The sequence below is a fragment of the Impatiens glandulifera genome, chromosome 4, assembly GCF_907164915.1.
Source record: "Impatiens glandulifera chromosome 4, dImpGla2.1, whole genome shotgun sequence".
Lineage (NCBI taxonomy): Eukaryota > Viridiplantae > Streptophyta > Magnoliopsida > Ericales > Balsaminaceae > Impatiens > Impatiens glandulifera.
In genome coordinates, this window is record NC_061865.1 from 60,881,560 (window position 1) to 60,898,732 (window position 17,173).

General features: G+C 32.4%; 2 protein-coding genes across 2 annotated transcripts; one reads left to right on the forward strand and one right to left on the reverse strand.

The window, feature by feature from the left end:
• Positions 1-718: 718 nt before the first annotated feature.
• LOC124935620 (serine-rich adhesin for platelets-like) lies at positions 719-11,680 on the reverse strand. The gene is made up of 23 exons (XM_047476039.1): positions 11,521-11,680; positions 10,237-11,435; positions 8,745-9,011; positions 7,421-7,630; positions 7,128-7,310; positions 6,699-6,911; positions 6,351-6,560; positions 5,920-6,132; positions 5,578-5,790; positions 5,245-5,448; positions 4,908-5,105; positions 4,547-4,753; positions 4,198-4,407; positions 3,868-4,044; positions 3,527-3,736; positions 3,229-3,435; positions 2,883-3,092; positions 2,586-2,795; positions 2,249-2,515; positions 2,004-2,041; positions 1,846-1,908; positions 1,198-1,743; positions 719-1,102 (listed from the first exon to the last, which is right to left on the reverse strand). The coding sequence occupies exons 2-23, from the start codon at positions 11,411-11,413 to the stop codon at positions 719-721; spliced, it is 5,817 nt and encodes a 1,938-aa protein (XP_047331995.1). The 5' UTR covers positions 11,414-11,435; positions 11,521-11,680.
• Positions 11,681-15,569: 3,889 nt separating this feature from the next.
• LOC124935621 (WRKY transcription factor 44-like) lies at positions 15,570-17,020 on the forward strand. Its single transcript, XM_047476040.1, has 4 exons — positions 15,570-15,806; positions 15,909-16,408; positions 16,454-16,588; positions 16,698-17,020. The coding sequence occupies exons 1-4, from the start codon at positions 15,570-15,572 to the stop codon at positions 16,828-16,830; spliced, it is 1,005 nt and encodes a 334-aa protein (XP_047331996.1). The 3' UTR covers positions 16,831-17,020.
• The last annotated feature ends 153 nt before the right edge of the window (positions 17,021-17,173 follow it).

Sequence of the window (17,173 nt, forward strand, 5' to 3'; positions counted from 1 at the left end):
GATTTGTGGACTTTTCATATGCCATCCGGTTACGTCTCGCGACAGGGATAATTTCGTCAAAAAAAAATATGAAATAGTCAACATATGAGGGTCATTTACCCCTATTATGAGGGTCATTTTTCAAATTTCCCCCTAAATCGAAAGGGAAGGAGATATGATAATAAAACAAAGTTCTCGATTTTCCTACTCAAGACTTCACAAGTTTACTCAGATTTTGCTTTTATTGAAAGCCCAAATTGTAAGTGGCCCAGTATACAATTGTTCGGTTTGTTCTGTTTTTTAGGTACGTAATTGAAATTACATTTATGAAATTGAAAATTATTATATATGAATTTTAGTTTTTATAGATTTATTCGCTCTATTAATTTTTCTCCTTAGTTGTACACAAGATACAAACTATAATTCTCAATAATCTTGTTAAGTAAATTATATGATATATATATTTTTTTGTAAAGATTTGATTGAGAAAAGTTTGAGTAATCAAATAAGAAAGAAAATAAAACACTTGTTACCAATTTGTAATAACAAAATAAGCAACAGCCTCAAAAGCCTTTTCAGCCATCCAATTCAGAAACCATACCATCTTTGAATAACCTGTTCTAAAAACTACATGAATAAATCAATCAAACCAAACTCGATTCACCTGTGTCACTTCTCTTTTGGCGGTTTAACTGCCACGATCAAATGAGGAATTTTCGCTATCAATCAAAGTAGAATCTTAAGTATTCTTGGCAGAAAATGGAGGTCGTCTTTCCAAAGATTTGAGGTTCAAATTCGTCTGCTTACGGTTGGAATCTTCAATTTGATTTTCTCGACGTGCATTCTTCTCTCCGCCATTTAAGTGATGAAATGGGCCGAGCTCATTTGAGACCCTACGAGAATCAATGGATAATTTCCCTTCTTTTAATAATGTGGTGGATTTTGAAGCATTTTTATTAACCATATTCTTCCCAGTTTGTGTTGTAACAACACTTGCCTTTTCAGAAGAAGAAGCCACTGCCTTCGACGCCGCAGAACCAGCTGTTCTTCCCGAAAACCGACGCAAACCAACTGGCATTGAAGAATTAGACTGCACACTTGTTTGGGCTGCTGCTGTTTTTGCCTGAACATATATAATTTGGATTAAACATGATATACTGAGTGAGAATCTGTATAACTATATACAACTATATATTTATATAATAAAATAAAACTAACCCCATCAAAATATCCCATCTTGGGAGACGGCATTCGAAGGCCTGAGGCTTTCCCCGGAAGTGGTTCATTCGCTCGTGTAGGATTTTCCTTCAATTCAGAACTAATGATTGAAATTGACGAAGACGAATCTGTGGACTCGCTAAAGGAACTTGCAGGTGATATACTAGAGGAAAGCTTTGATGATGATGGTCCTTTCCTTGTTTGAGCAGCAGCCATAGATGATGTTTTATGCAATGTACTATTAGAGGAAGAAACCGGAGTAACTCTTCTGGGCTCAAGTTTCTTTCTTAAAGGAACAATTCTGCTTGGATTATCTAAACCACTGCTAGAACCATGGTCTTTCTTGGCATGAAGAGGAGGAGGAGCCAAGGCAGTTGACTTGGGCATGGTCTTGGTGGGTGCTCCGTAATTTGATGAAATAACTGCCTTTGCTACACTATTCACTGATTTCGCTCGACTGGCATCAATAGAAACTCTTTTCGATACAGCCGTGCTTGACATCGTCGGGTTGGAAGAGTTTAAGCTTACATTTCTTGAAGCAGCAGCCTTCACCGAAAGCATAAAGAGTTGGTTTAATTAGTTTTAAAAAACTAATAAAAAAAATATATGGAAGAAGTAATTCTACTATAACTAAAAACAATAAAGCACCTGTTTTGTCGTCCTGTCGGGTCCTGGAATGGCTTCTTTCTTGGATGTAGGTTTTGTCCTCATCTAAATGAATTGTGAAATTATTATATTGTGAAAAAAAAAGACAGAAAAATATACTAAAACATAATCAGCTAGTGGTTCCAACAGCTTGAACTTACCACAATATTCTTGGGAGGCAAATATACCTTCTTTGAAGCTGCAAAAACATATCATTAATCCAAACCAATTCAAGTACAAAACAACAATGAAAATATTCAAAGTATAACTGTAAAGTATAATGTGACAGTTATTGTTTGGAAGAGAATCTACAACTCAGAGAATCAATGTAATATTGGATATGTAAGTAAAGATGGGGGTGATTATTTGAAAGATGGCCAAACCATGCAAGAACTGAAATGCTTACCGCATATGCCTTTAGCCATTTTCTCTTCTGATACTGCCTTCAAACTTGAACTACCCGTATTAGACGCTTTACTGGACTTCTGTATTGAAGCTCTAACGTCGTGAAATAAATCAGCTTCAAGGCTTTCTAGAGTCAAACAATCACTGTCCAATGTGGATATAGTATCCATCGATCCACGTACATCCTCCTCAATTCCAGGTAATGCGGGTGTTTTACCTTTATCAGCTCCATCAATCATAATAGACAACTCCTGGGCATCTAAGACACCTGTCAACCCCATTTATTAGATAAGGTGGTCAAATAAAATTGTATAAAATGATGCAAAATTCTTGCACACCTGCACTTGTGAAGAATGCATTGTTCCATGCTAGACTTTTGCGTAAATTAATCTTGCTGGTTTTTCTCGTATTTTCTGGTTCCGAAGATTCAACCAATTGAGGCGTTTTTTCTTTATGGCTCACATCAGTTATTTCTGGTACCTTCTCAAGGTCAGAACCTTCTAGAAGATTGGAACTTGAAAAATCATCCTCAGCATCCAACATACAGTCTGCAATATGTTCAACATATAAAGAACCAACTAACAAAAATATTCAAATATAAAATGTAGAAGATAGATATGCAAATAAAAGCACACCAGCAGTTGTGAAGAATGCACTGTCCCATGCTAAACTTTTACGCATATCAATCTTGCTGACTTTTCTTCTACTTTCTGGTTTCGAAGATTCAGCCAATTGAGGTGATTGTTCTCTGTGGCTAACATCAGTTATTTCTGGCACCTTCTCAAGGTCGTCATCTTCTAGAAGAATGGAATTTGAGCAATCATCCTTAGCTTCTAAGATACAGTCTGCAATATGATCAGTATAGAATGTACCAACTATTAACAGTTATATTCAAAAAGAAAAGGTAGATAAACATGCAAATAAAAAAATAAAAAGTATGATGAAAATATTTTTTTTGTTTTTTTTGCAATTCAAGCCCACCTGAATTTGTCAAGAATGCACTGTCCCACGCTAAACTTTTACGCATATCAATTTTTCTACTTTTTCTTGAACTTTCGAGGTTTGAATATTCAACCAATTGAGGTGTTTCCTTTTTGTGGCTCGCATCAGTTATTTTCAACATCTCATTGTTTGCAATTTGTAGAAGATTGGAACTTTCACAATCTTCCTTAACTTCTGGAATACACTCTGTAATATGATGAGTTTAGAATGTACCAAGTATTACCATTATTCAAATCGCAAAGGTTAATACAAATGCAAATATAAAAATAAAACACACCTGCAGTTTTGAAGGATGTATTTTCCCGGGATAAACTTTTGCACAAATTAATCTTACTAATTTCCCTTGAGCATTCTGGTTCTAAAGATTCTACCAATTGAGGTGCTTGTTCGATGTGGCTCACATCAGTTAATCCCACCACCTTTTCAAGAATAGCAACTTCAACAAGATTGGAAGTTTTGCAATCATCCTTAGCCTTCATGATACATTCTGCAATATCTTCATCTTAGAATGTACCGACTATTTGCAGATATATTAAAATAACAGAGGTAGATAGAAACGCAAATAATAACATGGTGAAATAATTCTTTACGTAATTATAGTGTTCATTTCCAACACACCTGCACTTTTGTTGAATGTGTTGTCCATTTCTCTTGTACTTTTGGATTCAGGAGATTCAACCAATTGAGGAATTAGTTCGTTGTGGCTGACATCAGCCATTTCTGATACCTTCTCAATGTTAGCAACTTCTCGAAGATTGAAACTCGTGCAATCATGCTCAGCTTCTGTGACACATTCTGCAATATGTTCAGCTTAGAATTAACAACTTTTAGCAATTAATTAAAATAGAAAAGGTTAATACATATGCAAATATATAAACAAACAATGTGATGAAATAAAATTGTATGAAATAGTAGTGTTCAAGGGATCTTGTGTCAATTCAAGCACACCTGCACTTGTGATAACTGCATTGTCCGGAGATAAGCTTTTGAACAAATTAACATTGACTATTTCATTGGTACTTTCAAGTTCTGAAGATTCAACCAATTGAGATGTTTGTTCGTTGTGGCTGACATTAGTTATCTCCAACCCCTTCTCAATGATACAAGCTTCTAGAAGATTGGAACGCGTGCAATCATCCTCAACTTGAGTGACACATTCTGCAATATGTTCAGCTTAGAATGTACCAAATATTTGCTATTATAATCAACATGCAAATATATAATTCAATAATACGGTGAAATAAAATTGTATAAAATGATATAGTGTTCAAGGGATCTTAAAACAATTAGAGCCCACCTGCACTTGTGATAAATGCATCCTGGGCTAAGCTTTTGCACAGATGAATCTTGTCCATTTCTGAGGTACTTTCAGGTTCTGAAGATTCAACTAATTGAGGTGTTTGCTCATCGTGGATAACATCGGATATTGCCAACACCTTGTCACTGTTACCAACTTCTAGCAGGCTGGAACTTGTGCAAGCATCCTCAGCTTCGGTGATACATTCTGCAATATCTTCGGCTTAGGATGTAGGAACTATTTACAATTATATTTAACAAATATAGATAGTCATGCAAATATTTAAATCAACAGTACAGGGACATAAATCAACAAAGGTAGATAGACATGTTTAGGGGCTTTTGTAGAATTTCAAGCACACCTGCACTTGTGATGAATGCATTGTCTGAAGCTAAACTTTTGCGCAGTTTAATCTTGTCAATTTCTTTGGAACTTTCAGGTTCTGAATTTACAACCAATTGAGGTTTTTCATCGTTGTGAATGACATCAATTCCTTCCAACACCTTATCAATGTTACCAACTTCTAGAAGCTTGGAACTTGTGCAATCATCATCAGCTTCTAAGATACATTCAGCAATATGTTCAGGTTATAATGTACCGACATTTGCAATTATATTCAACTGACAAATGTAGACATACAAAAAAAAAGGAGAAATAAAATTGTACAAATGATGAAATGTCAAGGAATTCAAGCACACCTGTCATGAATGCATGGTTCTGGGCTAAGCTTTTGCACAAATTAATCTTGTCCATTGTTTTGGTACTTTCAAATTCTAAAGATTTAACCAATTGAGCTGTTTGTTCTTTGTGGATGACATCAAATATTTCCAAGACCTTCTCATGGTTAGCAATTTCTAGAAGGTTGGAACTTGTGCAATCATTCTCAGCTTCAGTGATGCATTCTGCAATATATTCGGCTCAGAATGTACCAACAATTTGCAATTATACCACGTATAGATAGACATGCAAATTTATAAATCAACAATATGGGAAAATAAAATTCAAGGAATCTTGTAGCAATTCAAGCACACCTGCACTTGCAATGAATGCATGGTTCTGGGCTGAGCTATTGCACAAATTAATCGTGTCCATCATTGCTTTGGTACTTTCAGATTCTAAGGATTCTATCATTTGAGCTGTTTGTTCTTTGTGGATGACATCAAATATTTCCAACACCTTCTCATGGTTAGCAATTTCTAGAAGGTTGGAACTTGTGCAATCATTCTCAGCTTCAGTGATGCATTCTGCAATATGTTCGGCTCAGAATGTACCAACAATTTGCAATTATACCACGTATAGATAGACATGCAAATTTATAAATCAACAATATGGGAAAATAAAATTCAAGGAATCTTGTAGCAATTCAAGCACACCTGCATTTGTAATGAATGTGTGGTTCTGGGCTAAGCTTTTACTCAAATTAATCTTGTCCATTATTGCTGTGGTATGTTCAGATTCTAAAGATTCAACCCATTGAGCTGTTTGTTCTTTGTGGATGACATCAAATATTTCCAACACCTTCTCATGGTTAGCAATTTCTAGAAGATTGAAACTTGTGCAATCATCCTCGGCTTCTAAAACACATTCTGCAATATGTTCAGGTTAGAGTGTATCAACATTTGCAATTATATTCAACTAAGAAATGTAGACATGCAACTATATAAATAAAATTGTATGAAATGATGTTTATTTGCAATTATTGTCAACTAACAAATGTAGACATGCAAATAAAAAATATGGTGATATAAAAGTGTATGAAAATGAAGTAGTGTTATAAGGGGATCTTATCACAATTCAAGCACACCTGCACTTGTGGTGAATGGATGGTCCTGGGCTAAGCTTTTGCAAAATTTAATCTTGTTCATTGCTTTGGTATTTTCAGATTCCAAATCTTCAACCAATTGAGTTGTTTGTTCTTTGTGGATGGCATCAAATATTTCCAACACCTTCTCATGGTTAGCAATTTCTAGAAGATTGGAATCTGTGCAATCATCTTCAGCTTCAGTGATGCATTCTGCAATATGTTCGGCTCAGAATGTACCAACAATTTGCAATTATAACATGTATAGATACTAGATAGACATGCAAATATATAAAAAATCAAGAATATGGGAAAATAAAATCAAGGAATCTTGTAGCAATTCAAGCACACCTGCACTTGTAATGAATGCATGGTTCTGGGCTAAGCTTTTGCTCAAATTAATCTTGTCCATTATTGCTTTGGTACTTTCAGATTCTAAAGATTCAACCCATTGTGCTGTTTGTTCTTTGTGGATGGCATCAAATATTTCCAACACCTTCTCACGGTTAGCAATTTCTTGAAGATTGGAACTTGTGCAATCATCCTCAGCTTCTAGAACACATTCTGCGATATGTTCAGGTTAGAATGTATCAACATTTGCAATTATATTCAACTAAGAAATGTAGACATTAAATATATAAATAAAAGTGTATGAAATGATATTTATTTGCAATTATTGTCAACTAAAAAATGTAGATATGCAAATAAAAAATATGGTAATATAAAATTGTATGAAAATGATGTAGTGTTATAAGGGGATCTTGTCACAATCAAGCACACCTGCACTTGTGGTGAATGCATGGTCCCGGGCTAAGCTTTTGCAACTTTCAGATTCTAAAGATTCAACCAATTGAGCTGTTTGTTCTTTGTGGATGGCATCAAATATTTCCAACACCTTCTCATGGTTAGCAATTTCTAAAAGATTGGAACTTGTGCAATCATCCTCAGCTTCTGCGTTGCATTCTGCAATATGTTAGGGTCAGAATGTACCACGTATAAATAGACATGAAAATATATAAATCAACAATATGGGAAAATAAAATTCAAGGAATCTTGTAGCAATTCAAGCACACCTGCACTTGTAATGAATGCATGGTTCTGGGCTAGGCTTTTACACAAATTAATCTTGTCCATTGTTTTGGTACTTTCAGATTCTAAAGATTCAACCAATTGAGCTGTTTGTTCTTTGTGGATGGCATCAAATATTGCCAACACCTTCTCATGGTTAGCAATTTCTAGAAGATTGGAACTTGTGCAATCATCATCAACTTCTAAGATAGATTCTGCAATATGTTCAGGTTATAAATGTAAACATGCAAATATATAAATTTAAAAAAAGAAAAAGTGAAATAAAATTGTACGAAATGATGTAGTGTCAAGGGATTTTGTAAGATCTCAAGCACACCTGATGTTTTGAATAATGCATTGTCCAAACTTAAACTCTTGCACAAATCAATCTGATTGATTTCTCTTGGACTTTCAGGTAGTACAGATTCACACAACTGAGGTGTTTGTTTTCTGTGGCTACCAATAGTTGTTTCCGACACCTTCTCAAGGTTAGAAACTTCTAGAAGATTGGAAGTTGTACAATCATCTTTAGCTTGTGAGATACATTCTGCAATATGTTCATACTATTAGAATGTACCAACTATTTGCAAATATATTCAAGTAGAGCAACTAGGAACTGCAATTATAGTAAAATAAACATAAATCGGAGCAATTTCTAGCTTGGGTTTGTAACTCTTTCTTGCAAACCTCGAAAACTCCCCCCCCTCTCATTTTAGACCTATATCCTATATGTACGCACTAGATTTGATCATTTCTTGATCGCCTAGAAAAGCATAAAACCAGTCCCTAAAGTGAATGAAAAAGTAGCAGTCGAAATGAAATGAACCCTACATCAAATGCTTGCTCTAATTTCCCCTAATCATACTGTTTGGTCATGTTAGTATGGTAACACACATAATGAATTCAAAATAACAAACTCTTAGAATGTACCAACTATTTGCAATCATCTTTAGCTTGTGAGATACATTCTGCAATATGTTCATACTATTAGAATGTACCAACTATTTGCAAATACATTCAATGAGCAATTAGTAACTGCAAGCAATTTCTAGCTAGGAACTTTTCCACGCGTTTTGCAACTCTTTCTTGTTTCATCTCAAGTAAACCTAGAACTCTTCCCTCCTCTCATTTGAGACCTATATCCTATCCATACGCACTAGATTTCATCATTTCTTGATCGCCTAGAAACGCATAAAACCAGATCGTAAAGTGAAATGAAAAAGTTGCAGTCAAATACTTGCTCTAATTTCCCCTAAGCATAGTGTTTGCTCTAATAACTCATAATGAATTCAAAATAACGAAATACAAAAGATGATTCAAATTAAGAACCTGAAGAAGCTTGATGATCCTCTTCGCAGCAACCAGTAGAAGAAGGCGGCGAACACACATTAAGATTTGAATCCTCGTTCGAATCATCGATGAGAAAGATCCGTTTCAGTTCAGAATCAGTGGAATCCAAGGCCATTGCTACTTTACAGATCGATGAATCGATTAGATTTGATAGTAAGCCCCCACAGATGGAGACAACTCGAAGAAAGATATAGATAGAGAGAGAGAGAGAGCAGAGTGGGGATGAAGGCGCAACAACGGGTGAAATTTTTTGAAGTTGTAGAAATAGCGGTTTAAATTTTTTTTAGTATTCTTGAAAATACTTTCTTGACCTTTCATTGAATGATAACTCCGTTATTGTTATTCCGTTAAAAAACTTTATTTTGAAATTATGAAAGATTTTATTTTTCTAAAATTCAAATGAAAGAAAACAAATGACCATTTTGTGTCTGGTTTCTAAAGAAAATATTAATTTATTTAATACTATATTTTATTTATCTTTATTAATTATTTATTTTAACATATTTTAAATATTGATTATGTTAATTTATAAACGTTATTATAATTTTTATTTTTTATTAAAAATATATTATTTTATTATAGTTAAATAAAAATAATAATTAATGTTATAATTAAAAACACGATTAAATTATTATTTATAAAATAATAATAAATATAAAAACTATTAAATTTTAAAAAATCAATAAAGAAAAGTTATAAGTTGAGAAAATAAAGAACAAAATAACTTTTTAAAGTGAGTCATTCATTATTACTTTTTGAGATATTTAGGTATATTAATATAATGTAACAATTGAATATATATTATATCATTTTTGTTAAGATTTAGTAAGTGAATATGTGAATATATTATATTTCAAATATTAAAAATTTAACTCATCTATAATATTTAGAATTTTATCTTTTATAAATACAAGTTCTTAAATCGAATTCATTGACAACTAAAACTGAGTTAAACTTCGAAAACATCGTTAAAATCTGCGTGTTATAACTATATACAATTTGATGTTGATCGCATTTTATCTAATTCTAGATAAATTTGAGTAGTTATGCTTTTTGACAATATGTTTCTTGGAAATTGATAATAATAATAATTTATAACAAATTGAATATCATCAATTTACTATCAAAATGTGCTGAATAATTTATAACTATAATTCACTTTTTATTCATGGCTTCTTCTAGACCATTTTTCGACATGTCCCTCGAAACTAAGATGAACGGTTCAATTCAAACCAGTACTAGTTCAATTATAAAACCGCCTAACCCAAATTACATGTTAATCCTCAATGGTACCACCAAATACAAACATGAGAATAAGATTCTTATATTAAACCAAATTAGTAGTACACCTAAATAACTAGAATCTAAAACACAAAACTAAAATGCATCAAGTAAAGACAGAATGAAAAAAGGAACCAGAACCAGATTTTGTGTTGTTCTGTTCTTGAAATCTCAAACCTATATTTTCAGGATTTTTTCTTAATACCACTTGAGGACGATCTTCCGTTGCTCCCATTTGGATTATCCCTAACTAATAGCGATGCCACCCTGCACATACTCTCTCCCACTCTCGATAATTGCTTAGGAGACGACAAATCAGATTCAATTATCTTACGTTTCTTGATCAATGACAATGACGTAGACTTTCTGTTCTCTCCCACTCTCGATAACTGCTTAGGAGATGAGAAATCAGATTCATTTATCTTATGTTTCTTGGTCAATGACAATGGCGTAGACTTTCTGTTATGTTTCTTCTGAGACAAGTTAGATTTAACCTTGGTATAACTCGATATTATAAGTTCATCATCATCAACAACATCCTCTAGAAATAACCCATCAGAAACCTTAAACTCGGGCAGCTCATAATATCCCTTCCAGCGATTGAACGCGAGTAACCTGGCCTGCGCCATAGAAAAATCCAATCTTTCAATTCTGTCACGTGGGTTCTCAACAGCGAGTTGTTTCACATAACAAACTAGATCTATAGGTACAAAAGAAGTTGCAGACGAATGATTATCCCCCGCGAATTCTCTTCTACTCGATTCTTCTCTTATACCCGCATTAACAACAATCTGTGTTCTGATCTTGTCTGATAACTCAACAGGATAACATCTACAACTCAATCCAAACTGCACCCTTCGTGAAACCTCGTCCAAAGCAGAACCAACAGCGTTGAGAAAGGATTCTGATTCAGATTGTTTCTCCATTCGAGAGAAGTTCGAATGAAATGGCTTCACCCGTGATACTTCGCTCCAAGCGAATGTTTGATCACTGAAAAATCCTATTAGAAGGCCATATCTATTTTGATACTTCTTTGCCTTATCTGATGCATCAGAAGGATTGAATATCTGTCCTGGCCACCATGGATAGTTCTTTACTTTTGCCCATACCAAATCATTAACCTTTTGAATGCTTTGTGACAAAGGATGCCAACCATTTCCTTCGGAAACAACTTTTTCATTTTCAACATGTCCTAATTCTGAATCAACGATAGATTTATGAGAAAGCCCTAATCGCTGATCATCTTGTAGAGTGTTTACTAAAGGGTGGTCAGTTACAGTTAGGGTTTTAACCCTAGAAATTTCTGGATTAACAGCTACTACCGCAGGAGATTCCAAGTTATCAATAGGGTTTTTCTGGGTGTTCATTGCAATTGAAACAGATTGAGAGCTGTAGTCGAATCGAATCGAAGAAATTAATCGAATTATTGTCTGTGAAACATTTATAGGGTGAAAATAAATATAAGAAAAATTACCTGAAATAGATAGATTACTGTATGTCTGCTTGAATCAACCGTGTGGTCGGAGAAGAAGGGGAGGAACGAGGGTTTCTGTGGAGACGAAGAAGAAGGGGAGGACCTGGTCAACGGGAAAATAAAAATATCAACTTTATTTTTCTACATTCCAAATTCAAAATCTCTACCGACCGAATGAGGTCTCTGTCATCCGCCCGGAAATCGAAAAAAATACATATATGTTTGGAATTTATCAAAACTCTTGGTAAAGTATTATTTTAATAAATTGAAATTTGAGATTATGATTTTTTTTTTTTTTTTTTTTATGATTGTTTGAAACTCTAGCAAATTTACACATAATCTCCCATCAATCAAACAAGTTAATTCGAGTTTAACATTAGTTAAGATAATGAAGACTAAGTTAAAATTAAATACATTGTGTACCTAGATTTGTTATACATTGGAATGGAAAACAACTTGTTAACATATAGAGACTTACCCGACCTAATTTACACCGCGTCACCGCCCAACACTCTATGATAGAGCCGGTTGTATTTAAATTTGTGTCGAACAAACTTCTAATGAAAATATAAGGAACTTCTATTTTCGTTTTGTTTCATTAGAACTTATCTCTTAGATGTTGATTAAGTGAAGAACATGATAATGTTTTGTCAAGAAATGAAGCTATTTAAGGTGACACTTTTTTATGTTATTCTTCTCCAATTTTGACCATTTTTTTTGGTAACGAGGATTGCATATCTCTATTGTTTACAGTGTAATTTTGAAGTAGACTTGCTTTTAATTCTTTTATGATGCATCTTTTACCTTAGTGATGATAATAATTACTCGAAAAATCGAGACTTGTGGGTATTATTCGGTTGGGATCATATAAAGATAATTGTAAATGGGGATGTGGAATGAAATTGAAATTCCCAACTTTGGGTTAGGGTCAGGATAGGTAATGGTTGATATACTTCTCTTCTCCAATTATATTATTGTAGTACACAATTTAGACAATACTAATGAAATATTATTGTATACTTTTACTTTACAATATACCATTCTTTTCACATCTATATCTCATCAAACTTCATTTCTCTCAATTTTTTTTCTTTCACATTTATTTCCCTCAAAATCAAACTCATACTATTTCATAAATCTTTCCTCAATTCAAAAACTTTACAACTAAGATCTACCTTAACAAATTCAGATATAAATATATTATGTGTCACAATAATCATGTTATTTTTTCATACATCTCCATTAGCTAAAGTCATTTCATTCGACAAACATTGCTTATAATATAAATATAAAAATATTCTTGTGAATGTGTAAAATTCTCAACTAAACGCAATCGAGTTTCGAGTACTTACCGAATGAGACGTGATTAGCTAACTTATCCCATCGGATTCGGAGACGAGATCGGGTAGTAATTTTTAAGATCAGACAGACAGTTAAGAGTCATTCAGATATCACCCCATTGTCATCCGTAGTCGATTTTAAGATAATACAACTTATGCATTTATATAAAGTCATTAACCTTACTAGCATGTATCCCGTGCATTTGCACGAGTAATAATATAAAAAACCGTGAAAAAATATTACGGTAAAATTTTTATGGGCGGGTCAACCCACAATCCGACCCAAATATCTATTTACTCTCACATATATCAAAATTAACCACAGCTCTCGACCCGGAAATCCGGACACTTTAAAAATTAAGCATCATTATATATATATATATAGATTAGTTAGTTAAAAAGTTAAACTTATATTGTTAAAATGTCACACGTTTATCAAATTTTGAGTTGAATTTAAAAATTAAAGTGTTATTAGCCTAATTAGTTAAAAGGTTGTACTTGTTTTGTTAGGTTGCAAGTTCGAACCATACCTATAACATTTTTAATTTTATTTTTAATCGTTTTAAGTTTATGGACGGGTCAACCCACAATCCGACCCAAGTATCCATTTACTCTCACATATATCCAAATTAACCACAACTCTCGACCCGGCAATCTGGACCCTTTAAAAATTAAGCATCATTTTATTTATATATATATATATATTTGTAAAGAAAATTTAAAAAATAAGTTTTTAATCTTCACTTACATCAAACTTGTAAAAAAAAATAACTAATTAAGTAAACTATTTTATTTGTTTATTTTAACATTAAAATGTTATATATCATTATACTAGATTAAAAAATGTAAATAAAAAAATTGCATAGCCTTACTCAAGAAAACATTAATTAGTATGAGAACAAACTAACAAATGATATATATATTTAGCAAAAGCCCAATAGACCCATAATCTATGTTTGGTTAAGGTGAAAATAATAGACCCATAATCTATGTTTGGTTAAGGTGAAAATTATAATGGACTTTAAATGTATGGTTTTAAGTTTAAATTTCACTTTCATACTTCAGAATTTCAATTCCATGTTTTTTCTAAACATAAGCATTAACTGGTAATTAAAATTCAATTTCATATATATTATTCACAAATAGCCTGAGTTGTATCAAATATTCTGGATCATAAAAGAGAGATAAGATCAAATTCAATCTTCACTTATTATATCACTACAAAAGAATTAAATAATAATTAATTTTTTGCTAAACAATTTTATTGTATAAGATTAGATGAATAACCAACTTTCCCAACTACCAGTCAGAAACTTAAAACTAGCCAAAAATTCATTCTCAACCGACCTTCCATATTTTCGTTTTTAAATTCATAAAATTATTGTGAAAAACTAACTAATATTAAAAGAGAAATAAAGAAAACACCAAAAGTCCATGTTAAATTAAGCTTAAAAGTCCTAAATTGATTTTAAAAAACTGCAACTGTAAATATTTAATTAGCCATACAATATGCAAATGTAACAACAATCATTCAAACTAGATATGAAGATCGGTAGTTGTCCGTATAATTATTAAAGGTTTGTTTTTGACCTTTGCATATAAAATTAATTTTACTTATAATATCTTGGAGCTCGTTTGATTGGAAATTTTTTTGGGATAAAACTCAGTTTTTATGCCCAAACTTAAACATCTTATTAATCATCAAATTAAATAATTTTATGATTTAAATACTAAAATTACCTTATAATTTTATCATCTCTTTTTAAACCATCATTCTTACCATATCCTCTAAAGTCAAAGAAAAAAATTAATTTTTTCCTAATTTTTTTTAAATAAGAGTTTTTAGGATAAAACTCAATTAAAACCCAAAACAACCCTTTTCTATACAATATATGTTTTAAATAAAAAATATTAATGTTATTTGAAGTATTGAAGTTTATAATCTATTAAAATAATTGTATTAAACCTACTTTTATATCTTCCCCACATCTACAACTACAAGGAAGGAGATTCATAACTCTCTCTCTCTCCTCTCTCTCTCTCTCATACACACATACACTGAGACAGATTCCGATTAAAGATCGAAGCTTTAGCCGGCCGCCGGTGAGTTTTAATCAATATATTATATATAATATTAATTAGATCTATATATGCATATATTATATATAATGTTAATTATTATTTGCTTTTGATTTTAACTTTTTTAAGAGATTATGGGTTTATTTTGATTTAATCTAAATAATTCTGTATCGCTCAACAATCAAATTGTTTTATTTTTTTTTAAATAAATATAAATAACTTTTTATAATTTAACCTCTTATAATTCATTTTATATTTATTTATTTGGAGCTGGTTTGATTTTGGGTTATTTGAAAGAAAATTAGAATTATGAATTTAAAATCCTTATGTTTCATATTATTTATAAAAAAAAAAGGAGATTTTTTGAATTGACTTGTTCCGTCAGAATGTATAAGAAAAGAGGGTCAAACATAAATTAAATGAATTAATTGTTAAAAATATAGAATATTTGAAAATAACCTAATTATATAAGCATTATCCAAATAAGAGAATGAAATTCATCATCCATGTTATTTTTTAAATAATTAACTCATATATTATGTCATTTTTCTTTTGTGTTTTGTGGTGTAACGTTTGATTAGTCTTGAGCTCACGATAAATTTGTTAATAAATTTGTTAATGTAAAATTAGATGGAGATTAAAGAGGCGGATCAAAGAATAGTTATCGCTAAACCGGTTGCTTCAAGGCCTAGTTGTTTCAATTATAGGACTACGACTTCTGAGCTTCACGCGAATGTCATTAATTCTCGACCATCCAACGATTCTTCAGATCAAATACTTGTTCGAGCAATTCGACCAAAAACAGTTAGATTAAAGCCAATTAATTCTCATGTAGCCGCTGCTACCTTTCCTTTTGGGGCAAATTCGGTTAGTTTCTATCATTGTTTCACTTTAATTATGCATGCATGTTAATTTCCTTAAATGGATTGTTCAAAAATTGTTTCTCTTTTGCACATTTTGTGAATTTAGGGAAGCTGTTACCAACCATCTAATTTAACGTCACGTTTGGACAAGGAAAAGACCGATGTTGGTTTGATATTGGAGCAAACGAAAGATACGCGAGAAGAATTGATTCCACTAGTATGTGCTGCGGATCGACCCACTTACGACGGGTATAATTGGAGGAAGTATGGGCAAAAGCATGTTAAAGGAAGCGAATACCCGAGAAGCTATTACAAGTGTACCCATCCAAATTGTCCGGTTAAGAAAATGGTTGAGCTATCACTAAATGGGCAGGTAGTAGAAATTGTGTATAAATGCGAACATAACCACCTTAAACCGCAACCTCCCAAACAAAACTCAAAGGTGGAAGATAATAATAATAATACTAAGATCGTCGTAAATGAAGAGGAGTCGTTAGTAAGTACTTTAGAAACGACCCACATCAATCAAACATCAGATGTTTTATTGCTAGAAAATTCTCGTGGTGGGGATATTTTGGGGGGAGATGAACTTAAGAAGAAGAGGAGGTAATTATGGTTATAATTTATAAACATATCCAAGATTGATTGAAGAATACATGAACTAATGTTTTTCTACAGAAAAATCGAAGGGACGATGCCAAACTCTAGGGAAAATGAGACTAGTAACGACGGTTTTCGATGGAGAAAATATGGGCAGAAAGTTGTCAAGGGGAATCAATATCCTAGGTAAGTTGGTATTTTTATATACAAGATGACAACCTTAATTTCTCTGTGGAAATCTTTATAAGCTAGTTAAGTTAACAACAAATTACAATATTATTGTTAATATCTGCAGGAGTTATTACAGATGCACTGCCCCCAAATGCAATGTTCGAAAACACGTCGAGAGAGTTTCGGATGATCCAATGGCGTTCATCACAACTTATGAAGGAAAACACAATCACGATGTGCTTTTATCCAAAAACTAATGATAAAAATGCGAGACCAAAGTAATGACAATTAATATCATAAAAGTTACAATTTTTGGTTGTCTGTATAATTTGGATGTGGAATCATATAAATTATATAATTGTATACATTTCTCAACATGTCTATAATATTAGTATCCAAACATATAATCTCTAATTCAAGAAATAAAAACAAAATTTTCTAAGGTGTGGTTAATACGATTCGTCATTTAGTATCGTTAACTCCTTTGACGTTCAATATTTATGACTTCCACTTCGAATTGTGACATTAGTCTCTTAAGTATAGACTATTACCACTTAAAATTACCATCTTCAATCTGGAACTGGTCTTGCACCAGCATAA